Here is a 22,533-nt window from a genome sequence, read left to right as displayed (position 1 = left end):
TTTATTTAGGAATTGTTACTAATTTCTACCATTGTTTTTTTCTTCCCCTTTCCATGGGACCATGAGAGTTCTCTGCATTTTGTAATCTTTTTTTTTTTTTTGTCCTGGGGATTGAACCCAGGGGTGCTTTACCACTGAGCCACATCCCCAGCCCTTTTTATTATTTATTTTGAAACAAGGCCTCAGTAAGTTGCTTAGGGCCTCGCTAAGTTGCTAAGGCTGGCATTCAACCTGCAATCCTCATGTCTCAACCTCCTGAACCACTGGAACTTTTAATCTGGAGGTACTATGAAGAAAACAGTAATAACTCTTTAAAACAACAATTTCAGAACTTTTTTTCCCCCATAATTTCTGGTTTGATTTGTTTTACTTCCAAAGTAGTTATCACCAAACTCAAAGTACATAGGAATAGTTTGGGTGCTTATCAAATCTACACAGTCCTACCTGGCACCCAGATCTGCATTTCAAATGCCATTCTATAATGAAAGAAAACAAGGCTCTTTGGCAAAATGGTTGATTCTAGAGATGGAGCATATGGTACTACTAGTAAGTAAATAAGTTCTAAAATGGCAACAAAGAATGGGAGCATGTCAGAGGGAATTAGCATCCTTAGTGGCCAAAGGAGGCCCCAGTGGCCAAAGCTGAACAGTTCAAATAACAAAATAAATAACTTAGTATTGGATTATAACCCAAAGCATGAACTAAATATATGAATGTATAATAATATAAATAAATGAAAAATTAATAAATAGGTGAAAAGAGGCAACTCTGTACTACAAAAATTACAATATAGTACAGTACAGAAAAATTCCAAATTATGTATGTAAATACTCCCCTCTCTAGGAGGTAAAGTTTAGTTCTCTACCTCCTTTAAGTTTAGCTTGAATTTAAAGATCTGCTTTCAAAGAGCAGTCTGAAAAGGGAGGAAATAACTTTACAGTGGAGAAATCTAGCAAACACTATCTCGACTGGGTGATCACGGTTAGCATCACTAGTGATACATCATATATATGACATGCTGATAAAGGACTTCACTTCTGTGATATTTTCCCCACAAACCCATAAGCCCAGTTGAATCATGAGAAGTTACAGACAAAATTAAAAGATTTTCTATAAATCGTATGACCATTTTAGTTAGCTTTTTGTCACTGTGACGAAATACCTGAGAAAAATCAACTTAAAAGGAGGATAGATTTATTTTGGCTCCCAATTTCAGAAGTACATGGTCACTTGGCCCCATTAGTTTGGGCCTGTGGTGAGGCAGTGCATCATGGCAAGAAGCATATGGCAGAGAAGGCCTACTCATCTCATGGTAGCTAGGAAGCAAAGAAAGACAGGAAGAGGCCCTACAAAGACACACCCCCAGTGATCTGACTTCCTTCTACTAGGTTCCACCTCCTGATGTTTGCACCACCTCCCATTAGCTTCATCAGCTGGGACCAAGCCTTCAACACATGAGCTTTTGGGGACGTTTAAGATCCAAACCATAACAATGACTGTTACTCCTCAAAACTATCAAGGTCATGAAAAATTAAAGCAACAAGACTGAGATGATCACAGAACAAACACTAAAGAGACACGATTAAATGAAAAGTGGGTTAGATTCTGGAACAAAAGGACAACAGTGGGAAAACTAGTGAAATCCAAGTTGAGTTACTAGAAATGGGCCAGTGGTGGTTTATTAATTATAATGAATCTACCATGCGACTATAAAAGCTAACAAACAGTAGGGGAAATGGTGAGGGGTACAGGGGAATGTTGTATATCATCTCTGCAACTTTTCTATAAATCTAAAATTGTTCCAAACTAAGACAATTCATTTTAAAAATGCCCAATCCAGGGTTCACAGGACTTCATGGGGCCAGGGAAATTGCTTTAATAGATGACACTTTAGATTCTAAAGCAAATGGTTTGGCCAAAACCAACTTAGAATTTTTCAAGGAGTTCTACAGTGTGTGGTATTTCTGGGGGTGTTGATGAATGTTATGTCTGGTATCATCCCAAGTATTTAACCCACTTTCTGTATACCCTATGCTCCAACCTACCTCCAAATTACAGATGTATTTTAGAGACTAAGTTGTTAATATCCAAGAATTTGAGATCTAAGTCCAGCAATTCTATTTTAAGACAATCCCTCTCATTCCAAAGTGTTTCCATTTAAATTTTTATAGAAACTACTGGGGAAGTAAGGGACATGAGGTATCCCTTCAAACTAAGACATGTTACAAAAACTACCTTGGAAATCTTTGAATTCAATGTCTATGGCAGAAGGTAGCATGTAGACACTTGTGGTTGTGAACAATTATAAGCAGTGCTCATGTCTGAGGTATTTAAGAATTGATCACTAGTTCCTGGAGATTACTCATTTCACTTGCAGGCAGAAACTCATATTCTTTGGCACTGTTAGGGAATCTCCTGTTTCAGTTTGCTTCTCTTGATCCACTGATGGCACTTGAGCTAGATTTAGAACTTTAATTCAGAAAGGAAGAAAGGTAGAAGACAAACCTGGGCACAGAAATACAGGGGGCAAACTTGAGACATCGCCATGCCCTCTTTCAGCCATGCCCTGTGCATTTCCATCCATATTTCTCTGCATGATCCCTACACTCATCCCAGGCCTTCCTGGGTGAGCCAAATAAGATGGTTCCTTTTAGACAAATGGAGGTGGTTTTTTGGGGCTCTCAAAGGCTTCCTTGATACTTCTTTTGAGAACTCTTGAGAAAAAGTCAAATGGCCAAAATATGTCATTTTATACGATTGACATTCTGAGCTGTTGCAGAGATGAGGAAAATCTGATTTCTATAGGCAGACATCACATTGTCCCTTATCGACTTTGATTTTAAGTTAGTGGTCAATTTTAGTCTCTGTTAGTTGGGCCCTTTTTTAAATTCATAAATCCTCTGAAGTCTCAAGTTATTCTTGTTGGGTTGTAGTTCTAACATAATTAGGAGGGTTTCAGCCCATATGATATTAGTAAAGTAGTATACTGGCCCCTGTGGGAGTCTCTCCTCCCCATGCAGTGTGTTGACATTGACCTGAAGTGATGTCAGCAGGTTTTCTCTCCCAGCACCAGTTAACCTTTTTCAGATCTGAACTCAGTGACCAGATACTGGTGGGATGGACAGGTCCATTTGTTGTCACTTGCAGAATCAGCTACACTGTGGATTCTGCATATTATAGACAGCAGTGTCTAGTTAAAAATATCCTGTTTGCCAGGCACAGTGGCACACACCTATAATCCCAGTGGCTCAGGAGGCTGAGGCAGGAGGATCACAAGTAAGTTCAAAGCCAGCCTCAGCAACTTAGTGAGGCTCTCGGTCACTTAACAAGACCTGTCTCAAAATAAAAAAATTAAAAGGGCCGGAGATGTGGCTCAGTGGTTGTGTGCCCCTGGGTTCAATTCCTACTACCTGCCCCCCCCCAAAGATATCACTTTTTATGGCTGGATAATATTCCATCTTATATATTTAACACATTTTCTTTGCTCATCTGTTGATGGGCATCTAGCTGATTCTGTGTTTTAGCTATTGTGAATAGTGCAGCAATAAATATAAGCATGCTGATGTCTCTTTGTTATACTGATATCATTTCCTTTGGATATATACCCATAAGTGGGATGGCTGAGTAACACATTATGTTAAACAAAACAAGTCAGTCACATAAAGACAAAATACATGTTCTCCCTCATGTGTGGATGTTTTAAAACGTTGATCAGAAAGTATAATAGTGATTCCTAGATTCTGGGAATGGTGGGGAAGGAAGAATAGAGCAATTTTGGATAACGGGTACACAAAACAGAAGTAGTAAGTTCTTATGTTCTGCTGTATGATGGTGATACCGCCGTTTAACGGTGACAAGTTCTGCTCCTTCTAATGTTGAAGATTGAACACTAGAGAAGCACGCCAAGGCAAGCATATTAAGCAGGTTTTATTTAAAGGTAATAATACAGACTTCTCCCGGCAGGAAGAAGGGGGCCATGGCTGATGTTCTAAAGTCCCAAGAAGTGAACACACCCTACATCTTTTAACTTTTTATAATCAAATTCTCTTTTGTTCTGCAGTTCTCTCCCCCCTTATCTCTCCTTCCTGCCTATGTGACTAGGCCTGGTTTTGCATTAAGTGAGAAGCCATGGGCAGGGGGAGGGCCAGGGTGATTCAGGTAGGTAAGGGCCCAGGGGGCATTAATTAGCAGCTCCTTGTTTGCAGTCCTTTGATAAAGGAAGGTAAATTTGGTAATCAATGGGCTGTGGAGATCCTTGACATTCCATTCTTCCAGGGGCAGACTCCAACTTCCAGAGGCAGATGACTTAATGGCTTCATTTCCTCCATTTGACCGAATCCCCTATTTCTACACTAACTACCTGTCCTTAATCTGGCTTCAATGGGATGACTACACTTCACAATAAGCTATTATATATTTTATGAATAACTAGAAGAGAGGCATTCAAAACCTCCAAATTAATGATAAATTAGAACTGTTAATTATCCTGATTTGATCAGTAAGTATACACATTGAAATCATACTGTACCTCATAAATACGTACAATTATTGTGTGTTTATAAAATTTTTTAATGTCTGAGATAGAAATGTTAACTACCCTGATTTGACTATTGCCACACTGCACACATATATCAAATTATTCCTGTATGCTATACATTTATACAATTAATAATAAGAATGTTAAAAACTATCCATTCATCCATTTTGAACTTCAGCATTCAATGTGCTTTATGCTTACCTCTTCTCCTCCACTCCTTCAGCTGCTGCTAGACTTTGACCTCAGGATCATGGAGTGGGGAGAGTGGGGCATGGTCTGTTTTTTAACTCCTATACTCTCCCACTTCTCTCTGGTAGTTTGAGGACTGGGAGGAAGTAAGGGGGAAAGGGACAAATGTCTCTAAGTTAACTGGTATTGCTATAGCCTCTTCTTAACTGTCACTAATCCTATGGTGGGCCTAGTTGTAAGTTGGGTGTGAGGTGCATGACATTCTTTAGAGAAGCCTAGAAGGGGTCTCCCTACCACACAGGTCCCAGGAAGCAGAGTTATGGCTCCGCATTGGTCTCTTTTGACCCCTTCCTCAACTGGCTGAAACTGTGCCTACCTCCCTCTCTTGCTGGTGGGGCCCGTTGCCTAGAAAGCAGCCTTCTGGGACAAAATAGCAGCAACACAGCAACATTGCTCAATCTTTCCACTGAACCTGTGGAAAATTCCTACATGTTCTTTTTAGTCAATGTAAAGGGTCTGTTCTATCACTGACCCTATTCTCAATCTTGCTCTTTCCTCAAATCTGCCCCAAACATCATATAGGCATATGGTACAGGAGTGGGGCATATCAATCAGTCAACTCCTTAAGCAGACATCCACATGGGAAATAAGATGTCAGTGTTCTTTTCTTGCAGGTAACTTACAACTGGCTTTCTTGGAGAGCTCCCCTCAGCAATCTATAATTTAGGGTCCAAATGATATCTTTGAATCTATTGAAGTGCGGCAGGACAACCTACCATCTGCAGTAATGACCCTGTGACCATCTCATCCAATATGCTGCTAATTTTGGATGGTTGACTGCTTGATAAGGCAGTCATGGTTAGGAAGTGACACAAATATCCAATAATGAGCTGCAGCTAGTCAGTAGAATTGATGAGAATAAAACCCTCACATTCAAATTTGGATTTGAATGTTACCCCAGGGCAGCAACTTGGCTTGCTTAGGGTATCTATTATTCCATCTGAATGAGTCTTCCATGGCATCCTGGGAGGAGGTTAGCTATGACATATCATAGATTAATTGAAAGACTTTTTTTTCTTTTTCAATATATCAAAATGGTGTCCTTTTCAAATCATGGCATATTTGCTAAAGTATAGCAATCAATTAACACCCTTGCTTACTCCCAGAGATTCTGATGTGGATGAAGACACTACTAAAAATCAATTTCTGTTACAATGGGTGGCTGCCAATCCCTTTAATACTGGTGGTTGTCAGTGATTCTTTCTTCCAGTATTAGGACATGGACTCTTTGAGCCAGGACATCTGGCCATGGCTGTCATGGTGGAATATCAGTAATAGCAGAAATAAGATTTAGTCTAGCTACTGCCAGTGTACAATAAGATCAGCTGCAAAAAATTTTGGAACCTTGCTATAGACATATATCATTAGCCCAAGTCTTAAGGACCATCACGCTGTAACAGGGAATCTATCACCTACTGCAACACACAGCACCAGGAAATCCAAAGAGGGTGCTGGCTTTTCTTGAATTATGTTTTATAGTATCTAATTCCCAAAGCTAATATTTGATACTAAGCATCGCTCATCACGAATGCCTATTCATGCTTTTTCATACCATTCCATTGTTGACAAAAGACCCTTTGAATAAATTTTAATCCTCTTCTCACAGGGTCTACAAAAACCAAGTAGGTCAAACTCTTCATTTCATAAATGAGGAACTAACAGCTCCAGAGCAGTTGTTTATTTGCTCATTTTCCCATCACAAGATACTGATGAAGTCTGAAATGGGACCCAGGTCCCAAGTCTCCTAATTCTGTATCTTCCCCACTTCTTTTCCTCATTGAACAAAATGCTTTAATTTAATTGGTAATGGTTATGCTAGGGGCTTTACAGTGAACAATTTTACCTTCAAGTTTCTTATTAGGCAGTTGTAAATGTACATCCCATAATACTTGTTCAAAATCAACATGATAGAAATAGAAAAAGTGCTGGCTGGTACTTGGACTTAGCTTATTTTTATCACTTTAAAATGCTTCAGAACAACATAGCCTGGGAGAGACAAAGTGGTATTTTTCCATCTTTTAACAAGTATTTCGACTGCCATAAAAACCAATGGTACAATTTCTAACTGGTATTGAAACTCATAGCTTTTGATTACCAACAATATATGTTGCTGACCCACTTAGAACACAAAGATGTCTTGAAGAGAAGGAAACCTAATAGATCCTGCAATATAATTGAACCAAACTGAAAGGAATATAGAAGTGAACTGAGATCTCCTATTTTCTCAGAAGTAGCATCCTAAACTCTTAGGAAATGTTGAATTTATGATGTTTGATGATGAAATCATTTTCAAGGGAGCTATCTGTCAGTTAAATAAAATGATGAGATTTCACTATAAGTCTAGAGTAATATATAAAGAGGTAGAGGAGATGATAAACAAGTAAGCCTATCTAAAGTATTAAAACTTTTTCAGTGTTACAGAGATTCATTTTTTATTATGCTGAGGATTATATTATAAAGAACTCTGTGTGTGCTAATACATGAAATGGGATAAATGAGTAAAAGATTATAATTCCAAATAAACCCAGATTTCATATTGGTTTTTCATTAGAAATGTTCCATCTAATTTCCTTGTTCCTAAATTAAAATATTTAAACTCAGGGTAAACTCTATAGACAAAACAGATAACTACCTACCAGAGATTTTGGTATCACTGTAACCATGAAGAGATACTTTTGCCAGCATAGACCACCATATCTGCCTTCTTCATTCTACCATCTTGTGTTTACTCATTTACATTATCCAAGAAATTCTGGGCTCATTGCAATTTAACCATTGATTGCCCTACCACCACCACCCCTGGGAAGAAAGAAAGCAGTTAATTGAATTACTATATTCTATGTTGCTAACAAAGACAATTTTGATTACTTATCTAAAACCGATTTTACCCCTTCTTCCTTGCCAAGAGAACCCCAATTATGGAGAGTGAAAATATACCAAATTACTAGAGCTGAATCATTATTAAACATGGTAGTATTGTTCTTTTTTTAATCTGTAGTAATGTCTTCTCTCTCATTTCTTCTCTTTCATTACCATTCCTATTGGTAATTTGTATCTTTTTTCCTAATCAAACTGTCTGAGAGTTGTCTTTTTTTTAATACCAGGAATTTTGCATCCCCCCCCTTTTCTGTCTGTCCATCTGTTTCTCTCTGTGTCTGTCTAATTCCCTGCATTATACTTTTTTTTTTAATTGTAAACAAATGGGATACATGTTGTATCTCTGTACTACATGGAGAAAAGGCATACCATTTGTGTAATCATAAATTTACATAGGGTAATGTTGTTTAATCATTCTGTTATTTGTCCCTTCCCCTCACTCCTCCCACCCCTCTTCTCCCACTATACAGTCCTTCCTTCCTCCATTCTTGCCCCCCTCCCTAACCCTAACTCTAACCCTAACACTAACCCCTCCCACCCCCCATTATGTGTCATCATCCGCTTATCAGCGAGATCCTTCGTCCTTTGGTTTTTTGAGATTGGCTTATCTCACTTAGCATGATATTCTCCAATTTCATCCATTTGCCTGCAAATGCCATAATTTTATCATTCTTTATGGCTGAGTAATATTCCATTGTATATATATGCCACAGTTTCATTATCCATTCATCAATTGAAGGGCATCTAGGTTGGTTCCACAATCTGGCTATTGTGAATTGAGCAGCTGTGAACATTGATGTGGCTGTATCTCTGTAGTATGCTGATTTTAAATCCTTTGGGTATAGGTCAAGGAGTGGGATAGCTGGGTCAAATCGTGGTTCCATTCCAAGTTTTCTAAGGAATCTCCACACTGCTTTCCAGAGTGGCTGCACTAATTTGCAGCCCCACCAGCAACGTATGAGTGTACCTTTCATTTATTTCTAATTTCAATCCATTATGATCTCATAGAATACAAGGTAGTATCTCTATCTTCTTGTATTTGCTAACATTAGCTTTGTGGCATAATATATGGTCTATTTTAGAGAAGGATCCATGTGCTGCTGAGAAGAAAGTGTATTCGCTCTTGGTTGGATGGTATATTCTATAAATGTCCGTTAAGTCTAAATTATTGATTGTGTTATTAAGATCTATGATTTTTTTGTTCAATTTTTGTTTGGAAGATCTGTCCAGTGGTGAGAGAGGCATGTTAAAATCACCTAGTATTATTGTGTTATGGTCTATTTGGTTTCTGAAATTGAGAAGGATTTGTTTGACATACATGGATGAGCCACTGTTTGGGGCATAGATGTTTATGATTGTTATGTGTTGCTGATTTATGCTTCCCTTAAGCAGTATGAAATGTCCTTCTTTATCCCTTCTGACTAACTTTGCTTGAAGTCCACATTATCTGAAATGAGGATGGATACCCCAGCTTTTTTGCTGAGTCCATGTGCATGGTATGTTTTTCCCCATCCTTTCACCTTCAGTCTATGGGTATCTCTTTCTATGAGGTGAGTCACTTGCAGGCAACATATTGTTGGAACTTTCTTTTTAATCCAATCTGCCAGTCTATGTCTTTTGATTGATGAGGTCAGGCCATTAACATTCAGAGTTATTATTGAGATATGATTTGTATTCCCGGTCATTTGGTTCATTTTTTTAAAATTTTATTTATTTATTTTCTTTGACACGACTTGGTTCCTCCTTTATTTGACAATTCCTTTAGGATAATTCCTCCCTTTGCTGATTTGCTTCTTTTTTTTCATCTCTTCCTCATGGAATATTTTGCTGAGAATGTTCTGTAATGCTGGCTTTCTTTTTCTAAGTTCTTTTAGCTTTTGTTTATCATGGAAGGATTTTATTTCATTGTCAAATCTGAAGGTAAGTTTTGCTGGGTATAAGATCCTCGGTTGGCATCCATTTTCGTTCAGGGCTTGGTAAATGTTGTTCCAGGCCCTTCTAGCTTTTAGGGTCTGGATTGAAAAATCTGCTGATATCCGTATTGGTTTCCCCCTGAATGTAATTTGGTTCTCTTCTCTCACAGCCTTTAAAATTCTGTCTTTATTTTGTATGTTAGGTATTTTCATTATAATGTGCCTTGGTGTGGGTCTGTTGTAATTTTTGTGTATTTGGAGTCCTATAAGCCTCTTGAACTTGATTTTCCATTTCATTCTTCAGATTTGGGAAATTTTCTGATATTATTTCATTGAATAGATTGTTCATTCCTTTGGTTTGTTTCTCTAAGCTATCCTCAATCCCAGTAATTCTTTAATTTGGCCTTTTCATGATATCCCATAGCTCTTGGAGATTCTGTTCATGATTTCTTACCATCTTCTCTGTTTGGTCAACTTTGTTTTCAAGGTTAAATATTTTGTCTTCAATATCTGAGGTTCTGTGTTCCAGGTGTTCTATCCTATTGGTTATGCTTTCTATGGAGTTCTTAATTTGGTTTATTGTTTCCTTCATTTGAAGGATTTCTGGTTTTTTTCAATATCTCTAACTCTTTATTGAAATGATCTTTTGCTTCCTGTATTTGCTCTTTTAGCTGTCGATTGGTGCGATCATTCAATGCCTGCATTTGCTCTTTCATCTCATCATTCAATGCCTGCATTTGCTCTTTCATCTCACCGGTTGCTTCCCTGATCATTTTAATTATGTACCTTCTGAACTCCTTTTCTGTCATTTCTTCTGCCATGCTGTCATTGGGTTTTATTGATGTAACATCTAGATTTGTTTGCAGCATTTTCTTTCCTTGTTTTCTCATATTGTTCAGGTATCAGTGGACTGCTGAGATATTGCAGATTTCCTCTATTGACTTATAATGTCCCTGAAGATTTCTAGTATATCCCCTCTTAGCCTTCAGTAGCCTGAAGTCTTGGAGGAAGTTGATAATGCGGTGCTCCACAAGGAAGCTGCCTCTCTAGGAGTGGTGGCCTTCAGGTGGGGTATATTCCCTGCTAGTGGGCAGAGGTGCCTCCACTTGTTGACCAATGCTCATCCAAAGGGGAACTAGGCTGTGGACTGAGGCAAGGCCTGTTTGGGCCTGTGTCTCTGGTTTTACCGTCCTTGTAGGAAAACCTCACCCGGCAGGGAAGACTCAGCCGGTGGGGAGGTCTCGCTGGTCAGTTCCCCTCCTAGAAGTTCCCCTCAATCCACAACTACCACCTGGGCTGGACTGCCTCCCTCTGCAACGTTCCCAGGGGTCTGGACCTACCTCCTGGGCCTGGGAGCCTCACCCTTTGCAGATGACTCTCCTTAGGCTGCCCTTCCTCAGAGAATCTGCCCGCAGGCCTGGAACCTTCGCTCCGCCCTAAGCCTGTCTCTGTGCGGCTCTTCCACCAAGAAGCCTCCTAGGTCCTGGGACCCTGCTCTGCACCTAATCGCCTGGCTATGCAGCCCCTCCTCTGAGCAGCCACCTGGAGCCCTGTACAGTTGCTCCGAGTCCCAGCAACCTGCCGCACGCCTCTTCCTCTGGGCAGCCACCCAGTGTCCCAGTGTGGTTGCTAGGAGTCCAAGCAACTCACTGTGTACCTCCTCCTCCCGCCAACTGACTGTAGCCCTGGGCAGTCACACCAAGTCCAAGTGACCCGCCCCACACCTCCTCCTTCTCTGGGCAGCCCCCCGGGTGTTCAGGAGCAGTCGCTCTGAGTCCAAGGAACTCACTGTATGCCTCCTCCTCTGGGCAGCCGCCCGGAGCCCGGGTGCAGTCACTCCGAGTCCAAGCAACCTGCCTTGCTCCCCCTCCTCCTCCTCCGGGCAGCCCCCCAGCATTCAGGAACAGTCGCTCTGAGTCCAAACAGCTCGCTGCGCAGCTCCTCCTCTGGGCAGGTGCCTGGAGCCCCGGTGGGTTGCTCTGAGTCCCAGCGTCGTGCTGAGCGGCCTCCTTTACAATGCTCCCAGTTGTCCAAGTTCACTGCTCCAGCGGGGGCAGGGATGTCTCGTTGGGCAACTCTACTTCACAAAGTTCCCTGCATTCCGGGACTACCGCCCCATCCGGGATGCCTCCCCAACAGGAGAGTCTCACCTGGTGGCTTTCAGTTGGTCCCAAGTATCTCAATATCTCCTCTTCTTGAATCCTGAATCCTAGAGCAACATGAAATGCAGCCACCCTCTAGTCCGCCATCTTGAAACCTTTCTGCATTATACTTTAAAAAAAACAGTTCCTTCCTTCTGCTTGATTTGGGTGTTTATCACTTGCCTTTTTCTAGTTCATCTATCACTTGAATATTATTATGTTCTTTTTTACTCTTTCTCTTTGTGATCTTAACAAGTAATTATTGGTTGCCTCTAGAAAGGAGGATGGCGTCACTTTTGAACCATGTAAATATATTAACTATTCAGAAAATTATTTGAATTTTTGGAGAAAAATATTATTTTTGGTACTGTGGATTGAACCCAGGGCCTCGTACACACAAGGCAGGAACTCTACAACTAAACTGTACACCCAGCCTGCATTTTTAGAAATTTAAAAAATGATAATGGAATCATGGTACTGACTAAACACACAAAAAGTATCTGCACACACACGTTTCATGCACACACAAGAGTACCATAAGCAACCAAAATTTGTTAGGAATTCTGAGAAGATGGAAAAGGAGATACTATCACATTGCTTTGTTCAAAAAAGAAAAGAAAAGAAACCCTTGCAACAGGAAACTGAACCACATTCAGAGAAAATTTAAGGGACAGTCAATAAGATTGAAGAAAGACCTAGGTCAACTGTGAGTTTAAAGAAATACTTTCTGAACAGCAGACTTGCCTGCCCCTGCCTTGCTATAACCCTCGCCCATATCTGTTAAAGTGGGTAATGAGCACCAATGGTATTTGACCATCTTTAATCCCTAAAACCAAGGAACCTGAATTACCTGACCTGAAAGAAAACAGTGAAAAAAGAAATAAAACAGTTAAAAGTGACAGCAGAGCTTGAGACAACTGAGAAACTATACAAAAGGGACCCAAAATAGAAGCACATATCACATGGAAGACAGATCAGCCAATCTTCTAATGTTAGATATGCCTGAATTTTGGAACTGGGATGATCCCTATCCCATCTACAAGCTCCATGCCATGTATTCCCAAAGGAGAAGAGCGCTAATTGAAGCATTTTGCCCTGGCACTCAGAGGAAAGTCCTGTTAATGAAGTGGGCTTCACAAGAACTCACAACTGTCGATCAAAGTCATGCTAATTCCCTAGGACAAATCCTAGGAGTCCTTGATTCCCAGATATGAATGGACAAAGTTGTGCCAGATTTCAGGGGCTCAAGAGACATCATGAACAAAAAAAGCTAATTCTGGAGGGAAAAACAGAATATGGCAAACACACAAGAACTTTACAAAAAAAGTGCAAATTCATATTCTCAGAATTATAAGGGAGACCATACACATATAAAATGAAAACAGGTTATGATAAAAAGGAGCAATAGAAAATCCCTGGACACTGCAAATACTACTGTAAATTTAAAATTCACTAGAGACCACATAATACAGTCTCCTCCCTTGCTAATGAACTTGGGACTCAAAGATCCATGAGCACAATGCCTAACCCCTCCTAATTAAGGCTCATTAGTATAGGTATAAATACTTTTGTCACTGAGGAAAGCTGCCATTCAAATAAAGCAATATGATATTAACCCTCAGCAAAAGCCCTCCATTTAATGAAACAACCACACTTAGACAGTATTCACATGAGCCTCTTTCAAACCTAAGCCGCGATTAACACAGTTTACCCTTGTGTGCTTGTAACTTTAAAAAATATGACGTAGGTGAGACGTTGAGCGGAGTTGCCCGGGTTTCAACGGACCACATCCGGGCTCCGCCAACCCCTGACCCCTGACTCCTGAGGGAATCTCCGCCGCCATTACTGGCTCCACGGCCGCCATTACCCGCTTCTCTTCCGCCCAGCGCAGCCCAGCCCCGCCCCGACACCGCCCACCGCCCACCAGCCGAGGTACCGCCCTCACCCACCCTGGCGGTGCTCAGAGGGCACCGCCGCAACCGCGGCCGGCGCCGCTGCCCACTGCGCAGCCCCAGAACCCGCGCAGCCATCCCCTTCGTGGTGGAGCCGCTCCAGCCGCCGCCTGTCATGGTCCCCGTCGTGGTGGCCTCGCAGGTGAACCACAACTACCACCCCGACTGCGAGGTCGCCGTCAACCGCCAGATCCAGGTGCAACTGCACGCCTCCTACGTCTACCTGTCCTTGGCCTTCTACTGCGACGGCCACAGCGTGGCCCTGGAGCACTTCTCCAGCTTCTTCCTGCGCCGCTCCCACGAGTGGGGGGATGGCGCCGAGAAGCTGATGAAGATGCAGAACCAGCGCGGAGGCCGCATCCGCCTCCAGGACATCCTCAAGCCCGACCGCGATGACTGGCACAGCGGCTTCCAGGCCATGGAGCGCGCCCTGCACCTGGAGAAGAGGGTCAACCAGAGCCTCCTGGAGCTGCACCGCCTGGCCACCGAGAGGGAGGACCCCCACCTCTGCCACTTCCTGCGGAGCCACTATCTGCACCAGCAGGTCCTCATCATCCGGGAGCTGGGCGGCTACCTGACCAACCTGCGCAGGATGGAGGCCCCGGAAAACCCCCTGGCCGAGCTCCTCTTTGACAGGCTCACCCTGGGCCGCAGCGACAAGGACAACTGAGCAGGACTGTGCCCCAGCCCATGCCAGGGAGTCTTCCCCGGGTGGGTCCCAGGCCGGCCTGCACATTGCCCTTGCAGCCCATTCACCTTAGTTTCGGCCTTTCAGTTTCATTGTTACTTCCAATAAAGTTATTTATTTGGTTCTTAAGGAAATGAAGGTGTCCAGTTGATGTGTGTGTGTGTGTGTGTGCGCGGGGCGCGTGCAAAACTCTCACCTTTTGAGAATGAGGGCAGATCCCTGATTCTTTCTGGCCACGCATGTCCCATCCACAGGCTGCTCAGAATCTCCACGGATAGAGAGAAAAAAGTATTGCACAGGCTCCTGGAAAACACAAAATTTGTCTTCCCTTATAAATGATGTGTGCAAGAGGGATAGGATCCTGTGGAGGGTGTCGTGGGGTCTTCATGGCTATTCACTGCTGGGTAAAAGTAGAACATGGTGCCTGTGGTGAAGAAGTGAAGGGAATGGGATTGAGCATGTAGTAAAATAAAGGAATCTTTTTTAAACTTTTTACTGAAAACTTAGTTTACTAGAATATACAAATCTTTAACATTTATTGAGTCTGGGTAACAGATGAGATCCCTGGAAGGTGGCATGGCAGAGTACTTCTTTAACCAACTCACAGTAGCCTACAGTGATAAAAGGACTAAGCCTTAGCCAGGCTTCCCCATAGACACAAGGTGACTTACTTTGGTCACCAGTGAAGGATATATATATTACCCTCAAATACACTTCTGTTTTTTCCCAAACCTATCATTTCTTCCAATAAAGTGACATGGTACCAAATACATCTACATTATCTCCCTAGAAGGACTGAAAAATACGAGGCTAAGGATGTAGGACATACTTCTGACAGTGAACATAAAAAAGTAAGTCATCCTGAATGGTATGTCCATGACTCCACAGCTTGCAATAATGTAGAGGGGTGGGAGAAGTTGAGGTGAAAGCCTCAACTCCAGTTAGGAGTCTGTTAGGGTTATCCTGAAGAATAGAAACAATTATATAAATATAAAATGGGATTTATTATATTTTACACAGTCAGAAGCTGCATAGTCCCACAATGGCCATCTGCAGGCTGCAGAGCTGGAGAAACAAGTAGCTGCTCAATCCAAGGAGCTGGCAAGCCTCAGAACAAGAGAGACCATTGATGCAATTCAGTCTGAGGCTGAAGGCCTGGAAGCCGCCTCCTCTACTTGTGGATTACAAAGAAAAGAGAAAAATTACAGATTTCATATGCAGTATTCAAAGTTACATGGGGAGTTCGAGTCTTTTATAGCTAACTGACTGGTTTGAACTGAGTAAAATTGAACAAATTTAGCTATGCAGCAGTGACCTCCCACATTTCATGAATGTACGTTAACACTTTCTTCAAAATGAGGATAGTGGCTGTTTGAGTTTTCAGAAAGTGTTCATGTCCCTTCACTAATCTTAATCTAACTACCTCTTTTCACTATATTTATTCTGGTTGCTTTGAGGAACTCACTCCCTTCTCTTTCTTTCTCATATACACATATGTCAATATACAATTCTGTCCTAGATATGAGGAGGAGCAAAATAGTCATTTATTTGTGAGTAATTAAAATTGCTTACTGTGTATCCTTCCTACTTCTCCATCTTGGAGTGGCAGTTTGCTCTAGTGGTTTCTGAACTTCACATTGCTTATGTTCAAATCCCTGTTTAGCCTCTTGGATGAACTTGGCCTTTAGCTTGTCCGTGTCTCCATTTCCTCAAATTTAAAATAAGGGTAATAAAAGCATCCAACCCTTGGTATTAATGTATATAAATCACTTAGAAGGGTGTCTGGCACAGTATAAATACTGTACATGTTAGCCGTCCTTTGTCATCAGTGTCACTACCATCATCTCACATTCCTCAATTCTAGGTTCTTTTGTGATATCTGTTTTGGAGAAGACATTTCACATCCATCCCTTGTCCCTGGGGTCTCTAGCATTTCTATCCACCAAAGCACTCTGCCTACTGAGAAGGGAAAGTCCGTAGAGACTGCTTTGGTTGTCAGGTCCAGGACTCAGGAGAGTGGATTGCTCCTTTCCCTGCCCCAAACCCAGACCCAAGAATGTAGGCGAGTTCTACTGTGAAGCTTTCCATGGTATCACCCCTCTTCTGTCTCCACCTGCTCTTCTTTGAAATCACCCCTACTGAAAGGACATGTGCAAAGTCTGAACAGAGTCCAAGCCCCACGTCACACACCAGAATCTCACACAAGAGATTTATTGTCAGTAGCACACAAGCCAACCAACAAGGCTGTCCCCACAGAGAGAGCAGCAGCATGTCAGTTCTCACAGAGTAGTTTTATAGTCTGTAATAGGAATTTTATGCATGCTCAGGGGTTACATCATGGGCTGGGGTGGTATTGACCTCTACATTTTATGGGAAGCTAAGCAGCATTGCCTCAGGATTAAAACTTATTAGCCCCATAGGTAAAAATGGCTTCTGACCTAAAATGGCGGATCTGATGCCAATATTCCTCCCTTTTCGTTTTCATAGATACCAGAGGTGGGACAGTGGTCTTTCTTCTGTAGCTTCTTCTTGCTGGTTAGGGGCAAAGAGTCACATTCCTGTAAAAAGGGGATCAGGGATGGCTTTAGGTAGAAGTAGAGTTTTTGGAGCCGGAGGTGTCAATAGTGAGTCTCAGGTCTCGGCTTTGAGTGTCAGGGGCTGGTAGTCTTGAAGGAAAAGCAGTTGATTGACTGATTGGTTGGTGAACTCATGTATCTGGTCTTGTAGGAACTTCTGTAGGCAATTTAGCAGGCATGGTCCTATTAGGAGAGACATAAAGAGGTCTAATAGAGGTCCTTCAAGGGGGAGAAGCCAAGGCCATATTTTAAATCATTCCCCAGGGGCACTGTTGGCTTAGTTGTTGTCTCCTCCTTTCTAGCTGCTCTTGTAGTTGTTTGATTTTATCCTTTACTACTCCTGACTAGTTGACATAAAAACAGCATTCCTCTTGTAGATATAGGCAGAGGCTTCCTTTTTCTGCTGTTAATAGGTACAGTCCAAGGCAGTTTTGTATGACCATGGCAGCTAGGGAATCCAGTTGATTTTGAAAGGTTAGTATAGACTCAGCTACCTGTTGGATGTTGCCTATCAGCTGATTGGAGAGCTGAGGGTAATAGGTAATGGATGTGGTTATTCCTGCTGTTCCTGTGGCTAGGCCTGCTGTGACCCACCCCCGCCCCAGGGTAGCTAATAAGGGAATAAATTGAACATCCTGTTTGTGCTGAGGGCTCATATGAGCCATGAGAGGGATGGGGACTTTCTCATCCCCTAGCACATATGCCCTTCCATCTAGGGGATAGGCAACGATATACAGTTGTCTCATGCAGGAAGGAGGCCTTGGGGACCAGTGAGCAGTGAGAGTTTTGAGACACTGTGTATGGGATGATCTGTCTACATTGATCCTCCTTCAAGTCCCAAACCGACATATTCCCTGATGAGTTAAAACATATTGGAACAAATTGGAAAAGAGGTATTCTTGAAAGCTTAGGTGAAATGTTGGCAGGGTCTGGAGAGATCCATTGAATACCAGTGAGCTGCTTAGGTTTAGAGGGCTAGCTATTAAATGAAAAAAGCTAGCCTTCAGGCACATCCAACATCCTTGAGCCAGAGAGGGATTAGTAAGGTTTAGCAGGTGGTGATTGGTATTGATTATCTGAATTAAGAAAGGATCCTTAGGTATGGGTTCACATCTTACTGATAGATTAATGGGTCGCCTTGTGGGAAAGAACATGTCGTGGAGTACTTGGGGAGTTCAGTGAAAAGGTGTTCCTTGTGGGCCTGATCCTGCACTCCACCCCCATCAGACAGCCCCACGTGGGTCTGGTAAGTCCAGCAGTAGGTCTTGAGAGTGGCTCAAGCTGGCCAGGAACATTGAGTCAGTCTAGCTTTGAAATTTGATTACCTCATCCAATATCTAGTCTGACCCTGTTTGCAGAGGGTTGCCCAATCATAGCATCCTTTGTGGACTTGGGTATAGGCAGTAAAATATCCCTGGGAAGAGCAGGCCTCAGGACACGCAGGGACATTAGCCAGATTTGGCTGGGGAGAGACTGGGTCTGGCAAGAGGGTAAGGAAGAAGATTAGAGTCATGAAGGTAAAGGGGAGATTGCCATTTGTGTTATTCATTCTTATGTATTGCAGCAGCCTCTTCTGGCAGAGAAGAGCCTTAATCAGGAATTGGCAGGAGCTCCAGAGGGTTGAAGGCCAAGGTTTTGGAGATGCGTAAAGACAGGGGGCCTGTGGGGTTGCCATATAGTGAGATGGTATGAACAGTTTGAGGTGGGAGTTGTGAATCCAGTGTGGGATGACCTCAAGTTTGGCAGCGAAGGGGGTAGTCAAGATTACCCTTCCATTTGGAGGTTAGTGAAGGAGAGGAGGTATAGGGGGGAGAGAATAGGACTAGATCTCCTGGAGTTAGAGGAGAACATGAGGCCTTAGGATTAGGCAGCAGCTGATCAGCATGGGTCCACTGAGATAGGGGGGTCATTAGGTGAAGCGGGATGGTGGAGGGCTGGTAAGCAAGAGTAGGAGGGAGCATAGGGTGGCCATACATCAGCTCAAAGGGAGAGATGTTTAGGGGTTTCCTTGGTAGGGCCCTGACCCTGAGTAGGGCTAGAGGAAAGAATTTAAGCCAGTCCAAATGTATCTCTAGTGATTGTTTGGTCAAGATGGATTTTAGGGTTCAATTGGTCTATTCCACCTTTCCAGACAACTGAGGATGGTGGGGAATATGAAAGTGCCAGGGGATATTTAGAGCCTTGGAAATAATTTGGGAGGTTTGAGATGTAAACTCCAGGCCATTATCAATCAGCAGTGAGCCAGGCAACCCAAAACGGGGGATAATATCTCTTATTAAGGTGTTAGCCACTATTTGGGCCCTTTTATTGGTTGTAGGGGAGGCCTCTGTCCAGCCAGTGAAGGTATCCACTAGGACCAAGAGATATTTAATTTTTTTTATTGTGGGCATGTGGGTGAAGTCCATCTGCCAATCAGATGCAGGTAAATGGCCTTGGGCTTGATGGACTGGAAAGGCGGGGCGGGGGGGCAGCAGCGAAGGTTTGAGTTGGGATTGGAACTTTGGTAGATGTTGCAAGAGCAGAGAGGGTTTTTAGAAATTTTGAGTCCTGCAGGGAAAGGGGAATATAGGACTTTATGTATTCTCGCAGAACAGAGGTGTTGGGGTGGAAGAGGTTATGTAGGTAAGTTAGTATATCTTGAGTAGTAGGGGTATGGGTATGGGTTTGAAGTGAGGAAGACAGTGTCATAATGGGGGCCTCAGCAGGGGGACTTAAGGTTGCCTGTCTTCCCGCCCCATCGGCTTTGTTATTTCCCTTGGAAATTGTAGAATTTTCGGTTTGGTGGGATCTGCAAATGAGTTATTCCTATTGCAGTGGGGAGGTGGAAGGCCTCAAGTAGGGGCATAATGTAGGAGGCATTGACCACTGAGGTTCCCTTGGTGGTGAGGAGTCCCCTCTCCTCCCATATGATTGAGTGTGACAAGAGGATATGGAAAACATATTTGGAGTTGGTGTAAATGTTAAGAGTGTATCCTTGAGCTAGAGTAAAGGCCTCTGTGAGAGCAATAAGTTCCACCTGTTGGTTGGAGGTATTGGGGAGTAGAGGCTTGGCCTCAATTATTTCATTAAGGGATACTATGGCATACCCTGCCCTGCAGGTACCCTCATGAAGGAAAGAGCTCCCATCAGTAAACCATGTGTAGGTGGCTTGTGACAGAGGCCCCTCCTGTATGTGGATAGAGTGAGGTAGAAGGTCTTCTAGGGTCTTCACACAGGAGTGGAGTGGAGGAGGGGAGTTTCCTGAAGGAGGAGGAAGAAGACTGGCCAGATTAATCAGTGGACAGGTTTGAAAAGTCAGTGTGGAATCCTCTATAAGAGCAACTTTAAGGGAAAGAATCCTGGAAGGAAGAAGTGTTCGAAGATCTTTGTAAGTGAGAAGTTCAGAGAGGTGATGTGGAGAGAGAACAGAGAACTGTGATAGGAGATCTGAAGGTTAGTGTCTTTGATTCCTGTACAAGGAGGGCCCAACCTTGGATGGTTATATCTAGTTTTTTGAAAGGTATGGGACAGGAGTGAAGGTCATCCCGGTTTATGCCCCAAGGCTTCCAAAGCATATCCATCCTTTTCTGTGATATACAAAGAGAATGAGCAAGTAAGGTCACAAAGGCGGAGAGCAGGGGCTCCAGGAGGGCTTGTTAAAGCTTGTGGAAATGAGTGATGGGACTCAGAGAGAGGGCCACTTGCAGCCTCATATAGAGGGCGAGCCAAAAGGGAGTAGTTTGGAATCCAAGAGCAGAGGAATCCTGTAATCCCTAAAAAGGAGAGGATCTCTTTTTTAGTAGTGGGAGGTGGTAGGGAAGAAATTAAATTTTTTCTATCAGTGGTGATTGCCTTGTGGGTTGGTGTAATGAGGAGGCCCAGATAAGTGACCTGGTGGGGAGATAGCTGAACCTTTGAGGGGAAAATCTGATACCTGTGGTGAGCTAGGAAGTTGAGGAGGATGTTGGTGTTAGTTAGACTGATCTGTAGAGAGGGGCTTCAAAGAAGGAGGTCATCTACATATTGGATAAGTTTAGATTGAGGGAGTAAGAGGGAAAATAGTTCCCTAGAAAGGTCTTGGTCAAATACATGGGGGCTATATCTAAATCCTTGGAGCAGAACGGTTCAAGTTAACTTGGTGGATATATGGGTGTCCAAGTCTTGGGATTGAGGGTGTACAGAAATGGAGAAAAAGGCATCTTTTAGATCCAGGACTGAAAAGTGAGTGTTGCCGGAGGGAATGGTAGAAAGGAGAGTATATAGAGTGGGAACTACTGGGTAAATAGGAATTATGGCCACACTGATGGGGCGAAGATCCTGCACAAGTCTGGAGGATCCATTCAGTTTCTTGACCGCTAATATGGGTGTGTTAAAAGGAGAGCTTGTTTGGCATCAGAGGCTCTTTTGGAGAAGATCAGAGATTAGAGGCTTGAGACCCCTGAGACTCTAGAGGGAAAGTGGGTATTGGGATTGTGTTGGGAAGTAGGTGGGCTCCTTGAGATGTATAACCAAAGGGAGTTGGTCAGCAGCTATGGAGGGTTTTGGACGTCCCAGACCAAGGGATTAACTTCTCATGCAGGTAAGGGGTAGGAGGGGTCCACGGAATTTGCCTGAAGTACTAACAGGAGGGGGACTAAAGGCAAGCTGGAGTCAAGGCGAGACTCAGGAGCAAAGGTAATAGGAGCTCCTACTTTGGCTAGGAGATCTCTGCCTAAGAGGGGGACTGGGCAGCAGGGAATCACCAGGAAGGAATGGGAAAGGGTAATGCCCTGGAATATGCAGTGAAGCAAAGGGGTTTGCAGAGGCTGGTAAGGTATTCCTTCTACCCCAACAATGGAGGAACGAGAAATGGAAGTAGGTCCCCAAAACTCCTTTAGGACACAGTATGTGGCTTCAGTGTCTAAAAAGAAAGATTTGGGCCTACCCGCTACCACAGTGGTTACCCTGGGCTCCCGAGAAGTGATGGTGGTGGTTGGGTGTGGGGATCCTGAGCCTCCTCAGTCATCCATTGCCAGACCTAGAAGATCTGCTTGAAAGGTATCAGGGCCATATGGCCTTGTACCTCTTGCTGTGTGAGGACAGTTGACAGCCCAATATCCTTTCTGACTGCATTTGGGACATGCACCCAGGAGGCTTCTGGGTATTTGGGCATGCTCTGGCTCAGTGAACTGTTTGACCACATTTGAAACAAGGACCCGGGGGTCCCCCTGGCTGCATCTTAGAGTGTGGGGGTGTCCAAGTACCAGTGGTTGGGGCAGGTTGAAAGGCCTCAGCCGGCATCTAATATTTGTGTTTACGAGCCTTTTCATCTCTCCTATTATACACCTTAAAAGTCACCACTAGGACCTCTGCCTATGGAGTTAGGGGTCCTCTCTCTAGGTGTTTAAGTTTAGCCTTAATATCAGGGAAGCTTTGGGAGAAAAATAGGTCATTAGTAGTTGTCTCCTGTCTGGTGTTTCAGGGTCTAGATTGGGGTACTGTAGAAGGGCCTTTGTAAGGCAGTCCAAGAACATTGAGGATTTTTCATTTTTGTCCTGAATAACTTCTTGGAGTTTCTCATAGTTAATAGCCTTATGTGCTGATTTTCATAGTCCTGCCATGAGACAGGTAATAAATTGGTC

The 22,533-nt window shown here is 43.2% G+C and overlaps 2 protein-coding genes across 2 annotated transcripts in view; both read left to right on the top strand.

Annotated features, from left to right (window-relative positions):
- The window catches only part of PRRG1 (proline rich and Gla domain 1), a 105,348-nt gene that overhangs the window by 71,008 nt on the left and 11,807 nt on the right, over positions 1-22,533 (top strand). The gene's annotated exons all lie outside the window — the stretch shown is intronic.
- Positions 13,589-21,033, top strand: LOC306650730 (ferritin heavy chain-like). The gene has a single exon (XM_079122985.1). The coding sequence runs from the start codon at positions 13,785-13,787 to the stop codon at positions 14,337-14,339; it is 555 nt and encodes a 184-aa protein (XP_078979111.1). The 5' UTR covers positions 13,589-13,784; the 3' UTR covers positions 14,340-21,033.

The sequence above is a fragment of the Sciurus vulgaris genome, assembly GCF_902686455.1.
Source record: "Sciurus vulgaris genome assembly, chromosome: X".
NCBI lineage: Eukaryota > Metazoa > Chordata > Mammalia > Rodentia > Sciuridae > Sciurus > Sciurus vulgaris.
The sequence above is the reverse complement of the archived record's forward strand: the minus strand, read 5'-3'. Positions and strand labels throughout refer to the sequence as shown.